Source organism: Geospiza fortis, unplaced genomic scaffold, assembly GCF_000277835.1.
Source record: "Geospiza fortis unplaced genomic scaffold, GeoFor_1.0 scaffold237, whole genome shotgun sequence".
Classification (NCBI taxonomy): domain Eukaryota; kingdom Metazoa; phylum Chordata; class Aves; order Passeriformes; family Thraupidae; genus Geospiza; species Geospiza fortis.
In genome coordinates this window covers 2,658,769-2,673,102 of record NW_005054319.1, presented here as the reverse complement: position 1 = coordinate 2,673,102, position 14,334 = coordinate 2,658,769, and the positions used below count along the sequence as shown (strand labels likewise).

The following is a 14,334-nucleotide window of genomic DNA, read 5'->3' as shown; positions in this document are numbered from 1 at the left end:
CGGCACCGGGGCGGCCCCGACCCCCGAGGGGGTCCCCGGCCTTCAGGGCATCCCGTCCCGCCGGCACTCAGGGGCTGCTGTCCTGGTTTAACTCCTGCCCGGGGAGGGGATGCTCTCGCCGGTTGTTGTATTGCACTAATAACCGCTGGGAGCCGACGGTCCTCATCTGTGCGAGGTGGCAGCAACCCCGGCTCTCACTGGCCCGGGCCTTGCCACACAAACACCTTGGCAGGTTCATGAGCAGCACGTTTGGGATGCCCCTCTAACACCAGCAGCTTTTGGGGGTACTTGTGAAGGTGTCATGAGTAGCCCCACGCACTCCAAAACACTCCTCCTTCCCTGCTGTCCTTGCACATCACCACCTGCTTCCATGCCTGTGTCTGGGCAGGACTGTCCTCCAATGTCTTCCCACGTTTTTCACACCTCCATGGTGTCAGGGGAGTATCAGGGGGGAAACACCCCTGTGCCACCATGGCTGTCCATCTCATGCCATCTATGGGGCAAGACTCCTTGTTCTGCCAGTCAAAGACTAAACAGTCACTCGGGGGCAGGATGTGGGAGGCTTTTGGCCAAGGGAGGGCTCAGAGCTGTGTCTCCTTATCTAACCCCTGCTGAAACCTTCTTCTCACGTATGGGTCACCTGTGATGCTGTAATGTCCTGTTTGTGGTTCACAAGCCTCTGCTTACAAAAACAGTCTTGGTTTTGCAAAGCAAGTCCCCATTTAAATAATCCAATTCTGTTTCCTCCAACAAAGCAGAGCCCTCCTGCAAGCTCAGCCCATGCCATTCATGCTGCCCATGAGATTCAGGGTGTGCACAAGCAGGAAGAGGATGCCAGTAGCTCCTGGAAAACTTCCACAACCAAACCACCATCTTGATCCTGCAAACATGAGGATGTGAGCAGGTTCCTGAGAACACTCCGTGGGAGAAAATAGCCCCTTAAATACAGGCAGAGTCATGGCCTGGTACATTTACAATGCTCCCTTTGCCTGGAGTACATTTTCTTAAATGACCTTTGCATTTGTGCTGCCAGACAGGTGACTGCATCCAGGTTTATTTCTGTTTTAAACTGATGCTGGACTGTTCCTTGCTGACTCAACCCAGTGTCACACATCATGCTGGGCTTGCTGGATTTACACACACAGCTTGATAAGGTCTGGAAACTCACTGCCATCCTAACCAAAGGCATAATCCTCCTCACAGACCTTTTGTGGGGAAACTGAGCTGCTGCACCCAGACCCTCACCTTCTTCAGCCTCTAACACTTACCTGGAGCACTGACTTCTCACAGCCTCAGAGTGAAACCAGCTCCGCTGAGGACCTTAACCCTCCACACCTGTGCTGTGCTCAAGCTTGACAGTGTAAATGCTGCAGGAACAGAGCTTTACCTAAGGCCAAGTTAGGCCAGGTTTTCATGTGCACTTTGGCTTTTGCAGAAAAGGCATTTGCTGAATGTTTCATGCAATAGCCAGGATGCTGCACATCATCATGGACTCACTGTGGGCCAGCGCTGGGAGCAGGGAGGGGATTTGGTTTGAAAGTCTCTGTTTAGCTTTCCATTAAGACTTATTGATTCTCTTAATTTTTTGTTCCCCTGGTTGCTAGGCAATCCCTGTCTCTCCTCCGCGTGCTGGAAGCCAGGGCTGCAGACAGAAATTTATATCTTGTAACAAAATCAAATAAAACAGAGCCTGTTGTCAATGATGAGAGAGTTTCATAAAGGACAGGCAGAGCAGGGGAGCAGGGCCAGCAAGGCTCGATCAGCAGCATCCTCAGCATTTAAGTCTCATCACAATTACTCCAGACTCCACATGGGGAAACAAACAGCCCGTGTGGGTGGAGGGAATGTGGAGAAAAGTTGGAACTAAATGAGCCAGAAATGAAGATAAACTTTTGTTCAATGGAAATCAAAGCCCTGAGCTGACCTCACACGTACAAAGGTATCTCTGTAAATTTATTCCTGCTTTATCCAAGGTTGAGAGGTTGGGTATTGCCCCAGTGTGGGTTGGCACAGTGTTGATCCAGGGCTCCTGATGGACACTGACTCCTGAGGAGCGTGATTCCTGGATAGAGCAGGGGCTGCATCTGAGTTTATTTCTCACACGGGGTAAAGAGCAAAGGTTGTCCCTGCAGGGCTGGTGGAGGCTGATGGCACCACTGCTCAGGCTTGTCCATGTCAGGCTGTTCCCTCCTCTGAGCTTTGCCCCACACTTTTCCTGGGGGTAGCACCTTTCAGAGAATGCCCAAATGAATTTGCTCCTTATTGTAAAAGCAGGGTAACTTTGACGATGGAGAGAAATTATGCATTTCTCTCTATTGATATTAGAAGGCTAATTAATTGTTTTATTATACTATATTATATTTAAATTGAAATTGTACAAGTACTCAATTTAACTGTACAGAATTTCGTGACTGTCCACTGACAGTCCTGACACACACATATGGATTTAATTGGTTAATGAATCAAAACACACTAGAATTTCATTACTAATTTTTTTAGGTAAATAATTTTTTACAATGTATTCTACTAGTTCTAAAACACAGGAGCAATAAATGAGATGAGAATTGTTTTTTTCCTTTCTCTGTGGTTCAGAGAATGTGAATCTCAGAAACATTTTTGGGAAGTTGTGCTTTGCTTTTCTCTGTGCAGAGAAATGCAGCCACAGCTCCTATTTCTTGCAAAATCTCTGACCAAACTCTCTGGAGAAGGGTTGCTGCTGTCAATACATCACCCTCATTCAGATGCTTCCTCTCTCTCTGCTGCTAAGTGACTTGGAGGTCTGGCAGAAATTCACATCCATATGTATGTAAGCAGTTACATATTTATGTGTAAGATGTGTTTGTTTGTAAACACACACACTTTTAACTCAGCCTTTTCTAAGTCACAAGGTCGTTACCTTAGAAACGGACGTTATTAATGCCATCTCTGAGGTGCTAAGCACAGTGGCAGCAAGGGCAGCCGTGGAAATGCCAGAGGCTGAGGTCAGGCCAAAGAACGCCCAGAAATTCCTAGAAACCTTTCCATCATCTCTGTGGTGCCGCCCTGAAAATGCACAGACATAGCTGCACCTTCTCCTTGCCCTTCCACACCAGCTCCCTTCACCCCGAGCCTGCCTTTTGTTAGAAGGAGCTGTTCACTCTGGGGGTTAGTTAATTTCCCAGCCCTGGCCCTGACATGGATAAATCAATGTCACAACCATGCAAGTGAAAGGGTGTTAAACACAAGCCTTGCTGTGACCCAGGAGCTCATTCCCAGCCCTTGTGGGGAGGCATTACAGATTCCTGCGTGAACAGCAAACCTGAACAGAAATATCAATAATTCATGCCACAGCAACTGCATTCCAGCAAAACTCTGGAGGAGCAGATACCAGGCAGGATTCCATGGGCTTCCTCAGCAGCACAGGGGAGGCAGCTCTGGCAGCTGGAGGTTTGTGTGAGCGAGCTGCAGCGCTGGCACCCACACCTATGCTAAACAAGCACCAGCTCATTTCCGCTGCAGTATTGGTTTCCTGTTCAAAAGAAAAAGAAAAAAAGGAAGAAACCAATCCTAGAGGTTTTTCTTTTAAAAAAAAGAAAGAGTTTTCTGGGTTATCCAGTTAAATCAAGAGTGGGTATAGCTGGGAGGGAGGAATATCACAGAGCAGAGAGCTCAGAGCAGGGCAATTTAAAAACTCTTGAACCAAAAATCCAAAACTGATGCCAACTTGCTCTTATTTTGAGCAAATTGCTGTATGGAGCCTGAGATTTTTTGGAAAAGCACACCCACAGCATCTGTGTGGTTAGGATGTGTGGATTGAGTTGAAGAGGATAATGCAGGAGAAAATGATGTGAGAGTGGAAAAAGAGCTGTGATGTCCTGTGTCTGCAGAGCTGCTCTGCACCTGCAGCAGCCCTCAAAGAAGACAAAGTGTTGTACAGCCCTAAAAGTGTCTCACTGCAGAGTGATCTGCAGATCAGGGTTTCCTTCCATTTGCATAGTAGTTAATTCTATTGCAGCCCAGTGTCACCAGTGTGAAAAAAGGAGAATCCTTTCCTCCCATGATTGAACAGTCATGCAGCTACCACCATGCAAACCAGACCACAGAGATCCTTTGTAGGGAAGCAAAACTGGGGAAAATGAGGACAAGGGGGGAGGTTCAGACCAAAATCTCCTTTTTTAGATTTCTGCAACACCCCAGAGCTGATCACTGCTCTTTCACAGCCATGCTGCCACAAAACTTCTCCAACCAGCAGCCTGTCATGTGCTCAGGACACCCTTTCAGTTTCTTTTCCTCTGGCCAGCAATGGGCTGGTTGGGGGTCAGTACGTGGTTGCAGGGGCTGCTCAGACAGCGTGATTGGGACAGAATATGTCTGAGAGAGACAGAGAGGGTAACTGATGGCTTGAAGGTGTTGGATATTTGTATGTCTGCTCCACAGCACCTGGGGAAATCTCAGTGTAAGAGATACAGCTCTGCAACAGCCCCGTTGTTGCACCAAACCCATTTCCTATGATGTAAAATATGACATGGAGGGGGCACCTGAGGGAATTGGCTCCATGGCAGCTGGAGATATGCTGATTTCTATTGCCCAATGACAGGCTCTTTTCTGTGCACAGAGGAGATGAAATTAGTCCAAGGAAGTCAAGAGTTCACCTATGTCTGTGGCAGAGCACTGCTTTTAGCATTACTCCTGATTTACCCTAATTGAGAGACTGAGGCCTGTGGAATCTCTGTTTGGAGAAAGCCAAACTGTGTGTGATGACTCTCATACATCAGGGGCTCAGCTCCTCCAAAAGAAAGTCAAAGTGATTATTCAGAGTGGGACGTCATCAATTCAGTCTGAGTCAGAGCCACGGCAGGACAGGTTCAGTGTGCAAACAGCAGGGCAGCACTTATCGTGGAGATTGCTTTGCTCTATTCCAATAATTTAATCTCTTCCTGGCTCAAATGGCTCATCCTTCCAGGAACAGCTTGGAGACATCCAAGCAGAGCCTGAGCTGTGTGATGTCACCTTCCAGGGTGGAGGTTGAAGTGACCAACCCACCTGCTGAGGCTGAAGGTGACATCCCACCCACCTGCTGCCAGCTCTGGGACCAGGGGCTGCTCCACCAGGACACAGAGCAGGGAGGGTGATGGTGCTACAGACAGGACCACAGGGCAGGGGGCAAGCCCAGCACTTCACTTCTGGTCTGGAAGTCTCTGCAGCAGAGCCTGAGTTCCTCAGAAGAAAAAAGGAAAAACCATTTTAAAAGGCCATAGAAGAAGTGAGAAAACAGAGCAGTTATTGGCCCCAGTGGTCAGCCTCGTGTCACAGACTGCTGCTCCAGCTCAGGCAGCTGAGAGCACATCCCCTTCTGTAGCATTGCTCAGCTGAGATTTGAATAAAGCAGTAGATAGAAACAAAACTGTGGTTTTTCTCTAGAAAGAGATTAAAAATGATGGCCTAAGAGAGCTGCCAAACAGCTGGAGATGGTAATTGAGCCTCCCCCCAATTAACTTTGTCCACAGAAAGTTAAGGGCCATGTCCTACCCTTCCTCTGGCTGCTGATGGGATTGTTTGGATGTCACTGTATCCCTCCTAAAAGCTCCCACAACGTCGAGATACAGAGCATGCTGCTCATTTATCTGTACACTTCAGTATGCTCTGCCAAAGAAAAATCAGCAAAGAATTAATTAACAGCAATTATTTCTAGCAACAACAGAGCAGCCCTGCTCCAGAAGCCATGAAAACAACATCATGAGACCCCTGTGGCCAAAAAGCCTTTCTAAACAGGTGCAAAAATAAACAGTTTTATCGCAGGGTATAAAAAGAGCCCAAGCCAGGCTGGGGAATGGCAGGAGAGCAGCCATTCCAATGGCTGAGTTGGAGCAGTCACCCAGGTGACTTTTGTAAAGGAGCTTTAATAAGCAAACCAGAGAGAAGCATCAACCTGAGTGAAAGAACCAGCAGGACCAGGTTATTGCTGCCACAGAGGGTTTACTACACCCATCACCCTGTGTTGTTAGTGCTGCTGAGGTGATTTACTGTCCCAGGCAGTGCAGCCGATTAGAGCTGTGATCTAAAGCACAGCCAGCTCCAGTTTCAGTGATAAACATCACCCCCCTGCCTATTACTTGCTAAAATAAGCTGAAATAAAGCCATCAATCCAGACATCTCTGGGCTCAAATGAGTCCTCCTAGCTGGCACCACCACACCTGCAAGTCTCCTGCCATGCCTGCTAAAAGGATGGAGGTAGATGTTCCAGACTTGCTCTCATTTTTCACCTACCTGGTTCTTTTTCAGCAGCCAGTGAACTCAGCATCTCTGTTTGCCCAGAACTTGCACCTCCTGCCAGCACAGGCCTGCAGTGGCCCAGTTCTGTAACATCTCTGTGCTGCCCATGCACAGCCTGAGCCTCTCCCATCGCACAAGGGGAGAGATGTTCCCCTCCATGCTGAATCCTGGTTGGTGGCAGTGCACAGTCCCTCTTTTCCACCAGACTCTGCAGCACAATTTGGGGCCGGGGGAAACAAAACTAAACCCCACGGCCCAGCCACCTGCAGCACCCCAGGGATGTCTGTGCACACAGACTGGTCACTCCTGATCTGTGGCACTGCCCCTGCTCTGCCACACAGATCCTGCTCTGGGATTAGACATGGACACACTACACGTCCACCTCTGGATCAGACAGAGATTGGAAAGCACAGAGAAGATTTGTGCTGCCTTAGCAACCACTCTGAGCATGCACATGGACATGGGAGATGTGCCAAACAACAGGCACAGCCCAGAGCCTGTGCTCTGTATGGGCTGGGTGAGGACAAGGCTAAAGACAGCCTGCTTAACCCAGGGGTTGAAGTCAGCACAACTTAACTCCCACCCCCACACTAAAGAGCAAAAGCCAAGGGAGGCAACCTCAGCCCCCAGCAAGGAGCCAGCCTCATTACACCCCTGGGATTTCCTGCTTGGTGCTTGCTCATGGGACCATGAAGATTCATTTATCAGTGGGGGTTCGTTCCTGCCTGGTTCAGCATCCTGAGTTACCAGCAATTTTCTCAGCATTGATCTGATCTGCAGCTTCTCTGCCATCCTGAGTGGCAGTGGGAATATTTTTTCCCCATCTGGGTCTGGCTGCCCAAAACCTGACTTCCTCAGTGTGGTGAAATGCCTTTCCACCCACCCAGCCCTGCTGCCTGGGGCTGTCAGTGCAGCCCAGAGGAGAAGAGCCCTGGCTAGATTGGCAGCAGATGGCTGCAGCACACAGCATCACATCACACGCTCAGGGCCATCCTGGTGTCCCAGATTCAGTAGTGCCATCATTCTCCTGCCTTGCCCACTAAGGAGAGGTGCTTCCAAACCCAGCTGAGAAGCAGAGCATGGTTTAATAGCAGAGAAATGTAAATTGAGAGACAGCACAGGGCCTCACTCCCCTGCAGAGCACCCCCTCCCATGCTGCTGCCTTCCCACGGGCTGCCCTGGCTCAGCAGCTCTGCAGGATCAGAACTGGGTGTGTGTGCAGGTTCTTGCTGAGCAGGGCTTGCTAGCAGCAACAAAACTAGAAATCCTCCAGAAATCAGAGCTGTCATCTCCCCTAAGGTTACTGAAATAGGCAAAGGACTCAGCTGCCCAAAGGGGCTGCAAAAGCCATCAGGTGAAGTGAAAAGCCTGGGCCATTCTGTCTCCTTGCTTTCTTCACCCTCCTGCTCTTTCTTTGCCAGCTGCTTTCCACCACTGATCCCATCTGAGTTTACCATAATTCACAAGGGCCTGGACAGAAAGGCATCCACAATGAAGGTGGTTTATGGTGTTGCTCAGTGCAGGACACGCGGCCAGATGGACCCAACATCCCTCCCAGAGCAGTGGGAACCTACCTCACCCTGTGTGGGAAGGGCTGTTCATGTAGGCATCTCTCTGCAGGTGGGGAAATGTGGGACACCAAGGGCTGGATTGAGCCCACCAGACCTGATCAGCTGAGCTGTTTTACCTCACAGAGAACGTGGCCTTTGTTGGGATCCATGGTGAGTGCCAGATTGTCATTCAGCCAAGCCCAGCAGGAGTCAGCAAGCATAGGATTGATGCACCTGCTAATGCAAATCCCAAAATCTCCTGGATAATGAGAGAGAGCACAAGCATCAGAACCTCTAGGGAGAGCCACAAAAACCTGTCCCTGTATCGTCATCAGTTCCAGGAAACAAAAAATGGATCAAGGTCTATCAAGTCTCCTGCACACACTCATTGGACTTCTAGGTGACTTTCTATGAAGCTCCTATTTTGAGCAGTGATCAATTATGCATTTCAAGCCATATGGCACCTTCATTCCAGAAGGAAGGCATTTTGTCTTGAAATCTGTAAGCTAGAAAATCTGCTGCATCCTGACAAAAATGCAACATTGCCAGTTACTCACAGAAGCAGATCATTAAGAAAAAGAAAATTAAAACAGGATAAGTTTAATCAGATGTCCAGTTTTCATTGAAATACCCTTGAAAAGGAAATATACCCTTGCATGTGCACTTCCAGTCTTTTTTAAAATTCATCTGAGTCAGAGCTTTGATTTTTGTGGGAAACTTGATATAATATACAACATTCCCAATTTAGCAGAAGGATCTCTTCCAGCATGGATCTCCTCCAGGCACAAAAGCACTGAAGTCCTCTGGATAGATGTGCTACCAGACATGACAGCAGCCTGCACACTACCAGAAGTATCATTCCCATCCTAGGAATTATGGATGAGAAATGTAGAAAAATACTGCTCTCCAGTGGAGCCAGAACATCCAAGGCACTTCTGAGAGCACCAACAAGTGATGCTCCTGACATTTTTTATATGGCAGCAGGCTGTTCCTTCTCCCATAGCCTCCTACAACCCAGGTTTCATTCCAGAGGATCAGTAAAATGGTGCTGCCTCTCAGTTCTCTGCTTGGAGACAATGAGGTGAAATTTAAGAGGTGTTTTAACTCGTTGCCCCTCACCTGGTTCAGCAAAGGCAGCAATAAGTAAAAGCTGTTTTAATTGTTTCTCCAAAGGAAAATAATCACCAGCAACACTGCGTTCTCCCAAGGAAACCAAGCTGGTGAGCACAAGTGTAACACCCAGCCACAAGGAGCTCCTTGGGCTTGAAGCCAGCAGGACAAACTGGGAGAATGCTCTGGGGAAGGAGCAAGGTGAAGGTCAGCAGCCACACCCAGTGCTCTGACTGCTCACAGCCCCAAACATCCACCCCTCAGGTGCTGACAGCTGTGACCCCCCTGCTATGCCAGGTATGTCCTTGCAGGTGGCAGATGCAGCAACAATCCCTCCCCAGCACTGAGGCACAGCCTCACGGTGCTCCTACAAAGGACTTTGGACCGTGGCCCATTTCCAGAGCCAGTACAGGAGGCTCTCTTTGTGTAGGCTTTTCAGTGAAAGCACACCCAGAGCTCGGGGAATGTTTATTAAACCCTTTCTTCCGGGTTCTGCAGGTCACTGTAGCTGTTTGGAGAGATACACCTAGAGCTCAAGGTTTCCCAGGAAGAGGTAAGGATGGTTAACTTGCAGCAATGTTCTCTCTGTAAATAACTGCTGGGATCAAGGTTAAGCTCTTTGTGCTTGAGTGGATTTTAATCTGAGCAAAGAATGTGTGGGCAAAGCTCTGCTGATGCAGAGCCCTCCAGGGACTCCCTGGGCCGGCTCCCAAGCAGCTGGGTGCCTCATTAGGGTGTGAATGAGGCTTTGCTGCAGAAAAGCCACAGAAAAGACAATTGCACCTCCCTGGCTTATTGATTTCTGTTGCGATGGTAACAGCTCACATGGATCTTCACTCCAACACAGCCACCACTTCCTGCTGCTTCGGGCCATCCCTTGCACACCTGTGCAATTACACCCAGGCTGGCGGGCTGCATGTCAGTCCCAGCTGACTCCCGATGCTCTGCCTGTCTCCAGGTCGCAGGAGCTGTCAGCAGGTGGAGCTTCACGGCACGGGCAGCACCTGGCAGGCTCCTCACAGGAAGATTGATGCACTCCCAGCAGCTCATCAGCTCCAAACAGCTCCACCTAGAAATCAGCGTCCCTGACAAACTGCCTCCCCTGGAGCACACACACCTCAGCCCAGCGTTTCCAGAATACACATTTTACAGAATACACATTTTTCCCAATGTGGTGACAGGCTCCTGGAGAGGCTCTTCCTCAGCCTGGGCACAGGAAAGTTGGCTATGAACCTACTGTTTCCATTTGGTTTATACCCCACTGTCAGTTTAAAGGAGTACAAACCTGGAGACCACCAGCAATACTAAAATAAAGAGGTTTCACGTGGAAAGATTTAATTAATGATTTGCTTGTTGGCAGGAATTAATTGAAGAACATTCTGGGAACTCTCCCAGATGACTCCAGGGCTGCAGGGACTTGTCCCTTTGAGCAAGCTGGGAAAACTTTGACCCCAGGCCTGGCACTAATGGCTTTTTTCCCATTTTCCCACCACTTTTCAGCTGCATCAGATCTCAATGTCTGATGTCCCCCAGCAGCTCTGAGCTTCCCTTAAAGCTCCACTGAACATGTCCTTTTCTGCAGCCATTGCTTACAGCCAGGACAGAAGTGCCCCTGCCCATTCCCTGAATTTTCAGCTATCCACACCCAGCTCTCCAGTCCTGGCACCAGGGGCCAGCAGCTGACTCACTGCTGGGAACCAGGGAGAGATGTGCCCATGGATCTGGACAGGATGAGATCTCTGGGCTGGTGAAAGGTGCAAACCTCTGACCCCCACAGTCTGGTTTGGCTGGCAATCACTCAGCACTTCAAGAACTTTCTAACAACCCAGAGGACAGGGCTGGGATCAATGTCCCAGGGAAACACAGATGGAACTGGTGAAGGAACTGCTTGGCCAAAACAGCAGTGCAGAGTAACAGCCAAAAAATGAAACTGCCACTGGTAACAGCCCAGATTACTCCCTCAACACTGGTGGCTTCTTTCAGACCTACCAGGAATTCACTTCTCCTTATAATGTTCAGGGAGCACAGAAGCATGAAATTTGATTTCTTTCTTCTGAAGATGCTGGAGATTATTTTAATTCTAACTTGGTATCACTAAAGAAAGCTCTTATTCAGTGGTTTAATATCATGTCTTTTAGTATCTGTTGCAGCAATACAATCTCTGCTTTCTTTCCTATAAATGTACTAATCTCACCAAAAGATATAATTTGAACAGTAGAATGAAGTGGAATAAAAATATGCAGCAGCAGGCAAATGTCCTTTTCAAACAGGAACCTGCTCTGAGCTATGTGCTCTGTTCCATCAGATTAGAGCAACAATTCAAATCTCAGCCCCAGTGATCATTATGGAGAGCAGGAAATGTCCCTTCACCCTTCCCTGGAATTTGGTATGAGCAGATGCACAGTGGAGAGAGGCAGAAGCAAAAGCAGCCAGCAGGGGAGGTGAGATCAGTCAGAGAGGGGACACCAGATGAAGAGGGAAGAATTAGAGAACTGCCTTGGCAGAGAGAGCCAGGTACACAGAGAAATGATCCCCTGGGTTAAAAACAAAAACAAAAGCAGCAGGGATAACAGGGCAGAACATACAGTGGGAAACACATCCAGAAGATTTCCACATTTATTGCCTGCTTGAAACACATTTCTAGAGGCTATCAGGCCAAATTATTTCTGCTTGAACTCAACATTAATTAAGAAAGACTTCAACTGCATTAGAACATGCAAGAGAAATACCACTGTTCCCAGTTAAATAATGAAAAAATTAGGTGAACACTGCTGGCATGGTAAATAAAAGCAGAATCACTCCCTGACTGGGGTCTGGAACTAGAAACACTCTCCCAACAATGATGGAAGATGAAATGACTGAAAAAAAACCACTGCCTCAAGTGCTTAAATATCCCCACAGGACCCCAATGTGTTCCACAGCAGGGTGAGACCACCCCAGGGATGGGGACTAATGCCAGTATTTAATAAAAATCAGGTTTAAAGTACAACAGCTTTATTTCTACCTGGCAAGTACTGCAGTGAGCATATCAGTACTGCCCACAGAAGATTAATCAGTAGTTCAAGACCTACACAATAAAGGATTGTTTGGTCTGGGTTTTTGTCCCCTTAAAACAAGACTTCACTGTTCTTACAGGGACAGGGAGAACACTTTGGCTGTAACTGTTTTGCCTCTAGAGAAATTAAAACAAAGAAGTTAAGAAATACTTGAGCAAAGCAGACAAAGGCAGTACTTTTGCTCATTTAAAGAAAAATCTTATTTTAGGACAATTAAACTTTGGAAAAAAGATTCTTTCAGGAAACACTTCCTATTGCAATATGAACAAAATGTACAATATGTACTACATTCAGAGATATGCTTTCCCTTCATAAGGAGCAAAGTTGTCTGTCTTCATCACGACTTCTTAGGTTTTTCTTCTGATTTCTCATTTATCAGGTCTTTAAATCCCAATTTTTCCAGTGGTTCATTAGCCATAAGTTGCCTAAGTAAAAAAGAAGAAAACAGCAAAAAACACTTTAGAGAACACAGCCTCTCTCTTGGTTAGAGAACAGTAGCACTTTCTATTTCATTACTATTATTTACCCTAAACAGATCCAAGACATCTATACAGAGTGACTGCTGTTTGACAAGACCTCAGAATATTCAGTTTAAGGAAAGCAACACTCAGTGATTATTTCCCCCCTTATAGTGGTTTTCCAATTAAATGTGTTGTTTCCCCATTTTAGGTACTGAGTAAGAGTTTATAAGAAAAAGACCTGAGCCCTGGTTATTTTTAATTAACACATTGCATAAGAGCTTCCTAAAATTCTACCAATGCCATTTACACTTTCAAGTGAATCTGGTTTAGAACAGCCTTTGTGGTGCCATTAGACTTTGCTGTAGTGATTTTCACACTAGTTTTTGATTTGCAATGTACTTTCCCTAGATACAGGGAAATTTGTGCATTTTTCAAGTTCCCTGACTCACCCTTGTACAGGAAGGATTGCAAAGCAATGCATGAATGGAAACATCCCTGGAAAACCAATCAACACTTTCTTCACTTGAACTGACTACAAAACCTTTTAACTTGCCTGCTTGAAACATATTTCTAAGGGGCTAACTGGCCAAATTACTTCCACTTGAACTCAGCATTAATTAAGACTCAATTGCATTAATAGATGCAAGAAAAATACCACTGGCTCTCATAATTCATTGTTAAGTTACACAATGTAGGCATCTTGAACACAGTCAGCTCTTATTGAGCAGGCGATGCAGAAGGTGAGCAAAGTATGAGCTACAAGTTAAAAATTTAACTTGTAACAACAGCTGAAAACAAACAAAAAAAAACAGTGATTTGTTGACAGATGAAGAGATGGTCAGACATGCCACTTTACAAAACAGAGCTGCCACTGACTTTCTTTTACTAGCACATGGGCATGGCTGTGAAGATTTTGAAGGATTATGTTGTATGAACTTATCTGACCATTCTGTTCCTATTCATAAACAGCTACAAAACCTAAGGGATTTAGCTAACCAAATTACAACAGATGACCCATCTTGGCCAGACAGTTTGTTTGATGGTTGGAGTTTTGCACCTTGGCAAAAGGAACTCGTAAAATAGGCTTGATTATTCTACTAGTAATAATTGTAGTTTTGTAGTAATAACTGTAATTTGTAGTTTTTGTAATAACTGTAATTGGAGAAGGTGATGTGACCTTCTCCAGATGAGTTACTGTGGTGTTAAGGGCAGGCTCATTGTCCAGGAGGCACTGAGGAGTCCCCTGAGCTGTGCCCACAAACTCTGCTCACCTGAAGGGTGTTCTGCCTTGGGCTGGTAGAAAGACAAAGATGTGAGCTGGGAGCAATGTTTTCCCCCAGTCCTGTGTGGGATCCTTTCCTGCAGGCTGTGTACTGTATCCTTCAGTGCGTGCAAACAGTGATGAGTAAGACAGTGTGTGATATCTTAGCTGCTCGCTGTTATCCCTCTGCGCTGGACAACACGGAAACCACAAGGCAGGTAACCTGCAGATGCCACAGGAGCATCTGTGTCCTTCATGGCCAAAACACCCTGCGTGACCGCGGGCTCCTTTCCCCTCCCTTCCCCGCTGTCCCCGCCGTGCCGGGGCACTCGCCTGTCCATGCGGCACTCCAGGTAGGCCATGGCGCTCTGCCGGCACGCCGAGCTCTCGTAGCCGCTCTGCCGGAGGCACTGCATGAATCGCTCCTTGAAGGCGCTGCACTCCCCTGGAACACACACACACAGTGAGGGCCCTGTAACACACACACCCCCACACACTGCACTCCCCTGTCACACACACACACACACTGCACTCCCCTGTCTCTCTCTCTCACACACACACACACACACACACACACACACACACACACACACACACACACACACACACACACACACACACACACACACACACACACACACACA

At 47.5% G+C, this 14,334-nt stretch overlaps 2 protein-coding genes across 2 annotated transcripts in view; both read right to left on the bottom strand.

Moving 5' to 3' along the window:
* ADAP1 (ArfGAP with dual PH domains 1) overlaps positions 1–1,286 on the bottom strand; it is a 50,576-nt gene extending 49,290 nt beyond the window's left edge. The window contains exon 1 of the mRNA XM_031056519.1: positions 1,269–1,286. The gene's annotated coding sequence lies outside the window, so the exon portion shown is untranslated. The remainder of the gene's footprint in view (positions 1–1,268) is intronic.
* Positions 1,287–11,030: 9,744 nt separating this feature from the next.
* LOC102045397 (cytochrome c oxidase assembly protein COX19) lies at positions 11,031–14,174 on the bottom strand. Its single transcript, XM_005420364.2, has 2 exons — positions 14,024–14,174; positions 11,031–12,393 (listed from the first exon to the last, which is right to left on the bottom strand). The coding sequence occupies exons 1-2, from the start codon at positions 14,104–14,106 to the stop codon at positions 12,306–12,308; spliced, it is 171 nt and encodes a 56-aa protein (XP_005420421.1). The 5' UTR covers positions 14,107–14,174; the 3' UTR covers positions 11,031–12,305.
* Between the last annotated feature and the right edge of the window lie 160 nt (positions 14,175–14,334).

Coding starts and splice junctions, on each gene's coding strand:
- LOC102045397 (XM_005420364.2), bottom strand. CDS start 14,106: ATGCAGTGCCTCCGGCAGAGCGGCTACGAGAGCTCGGCGTGCCGGCAG. Junction 12,394..14,023: donor CTGGAGTGCCGCATGGACAG/GCGAGTGCCCCG, acceptor TTTTTTACTTAG/GCAACTTATGGCTAATGAAC.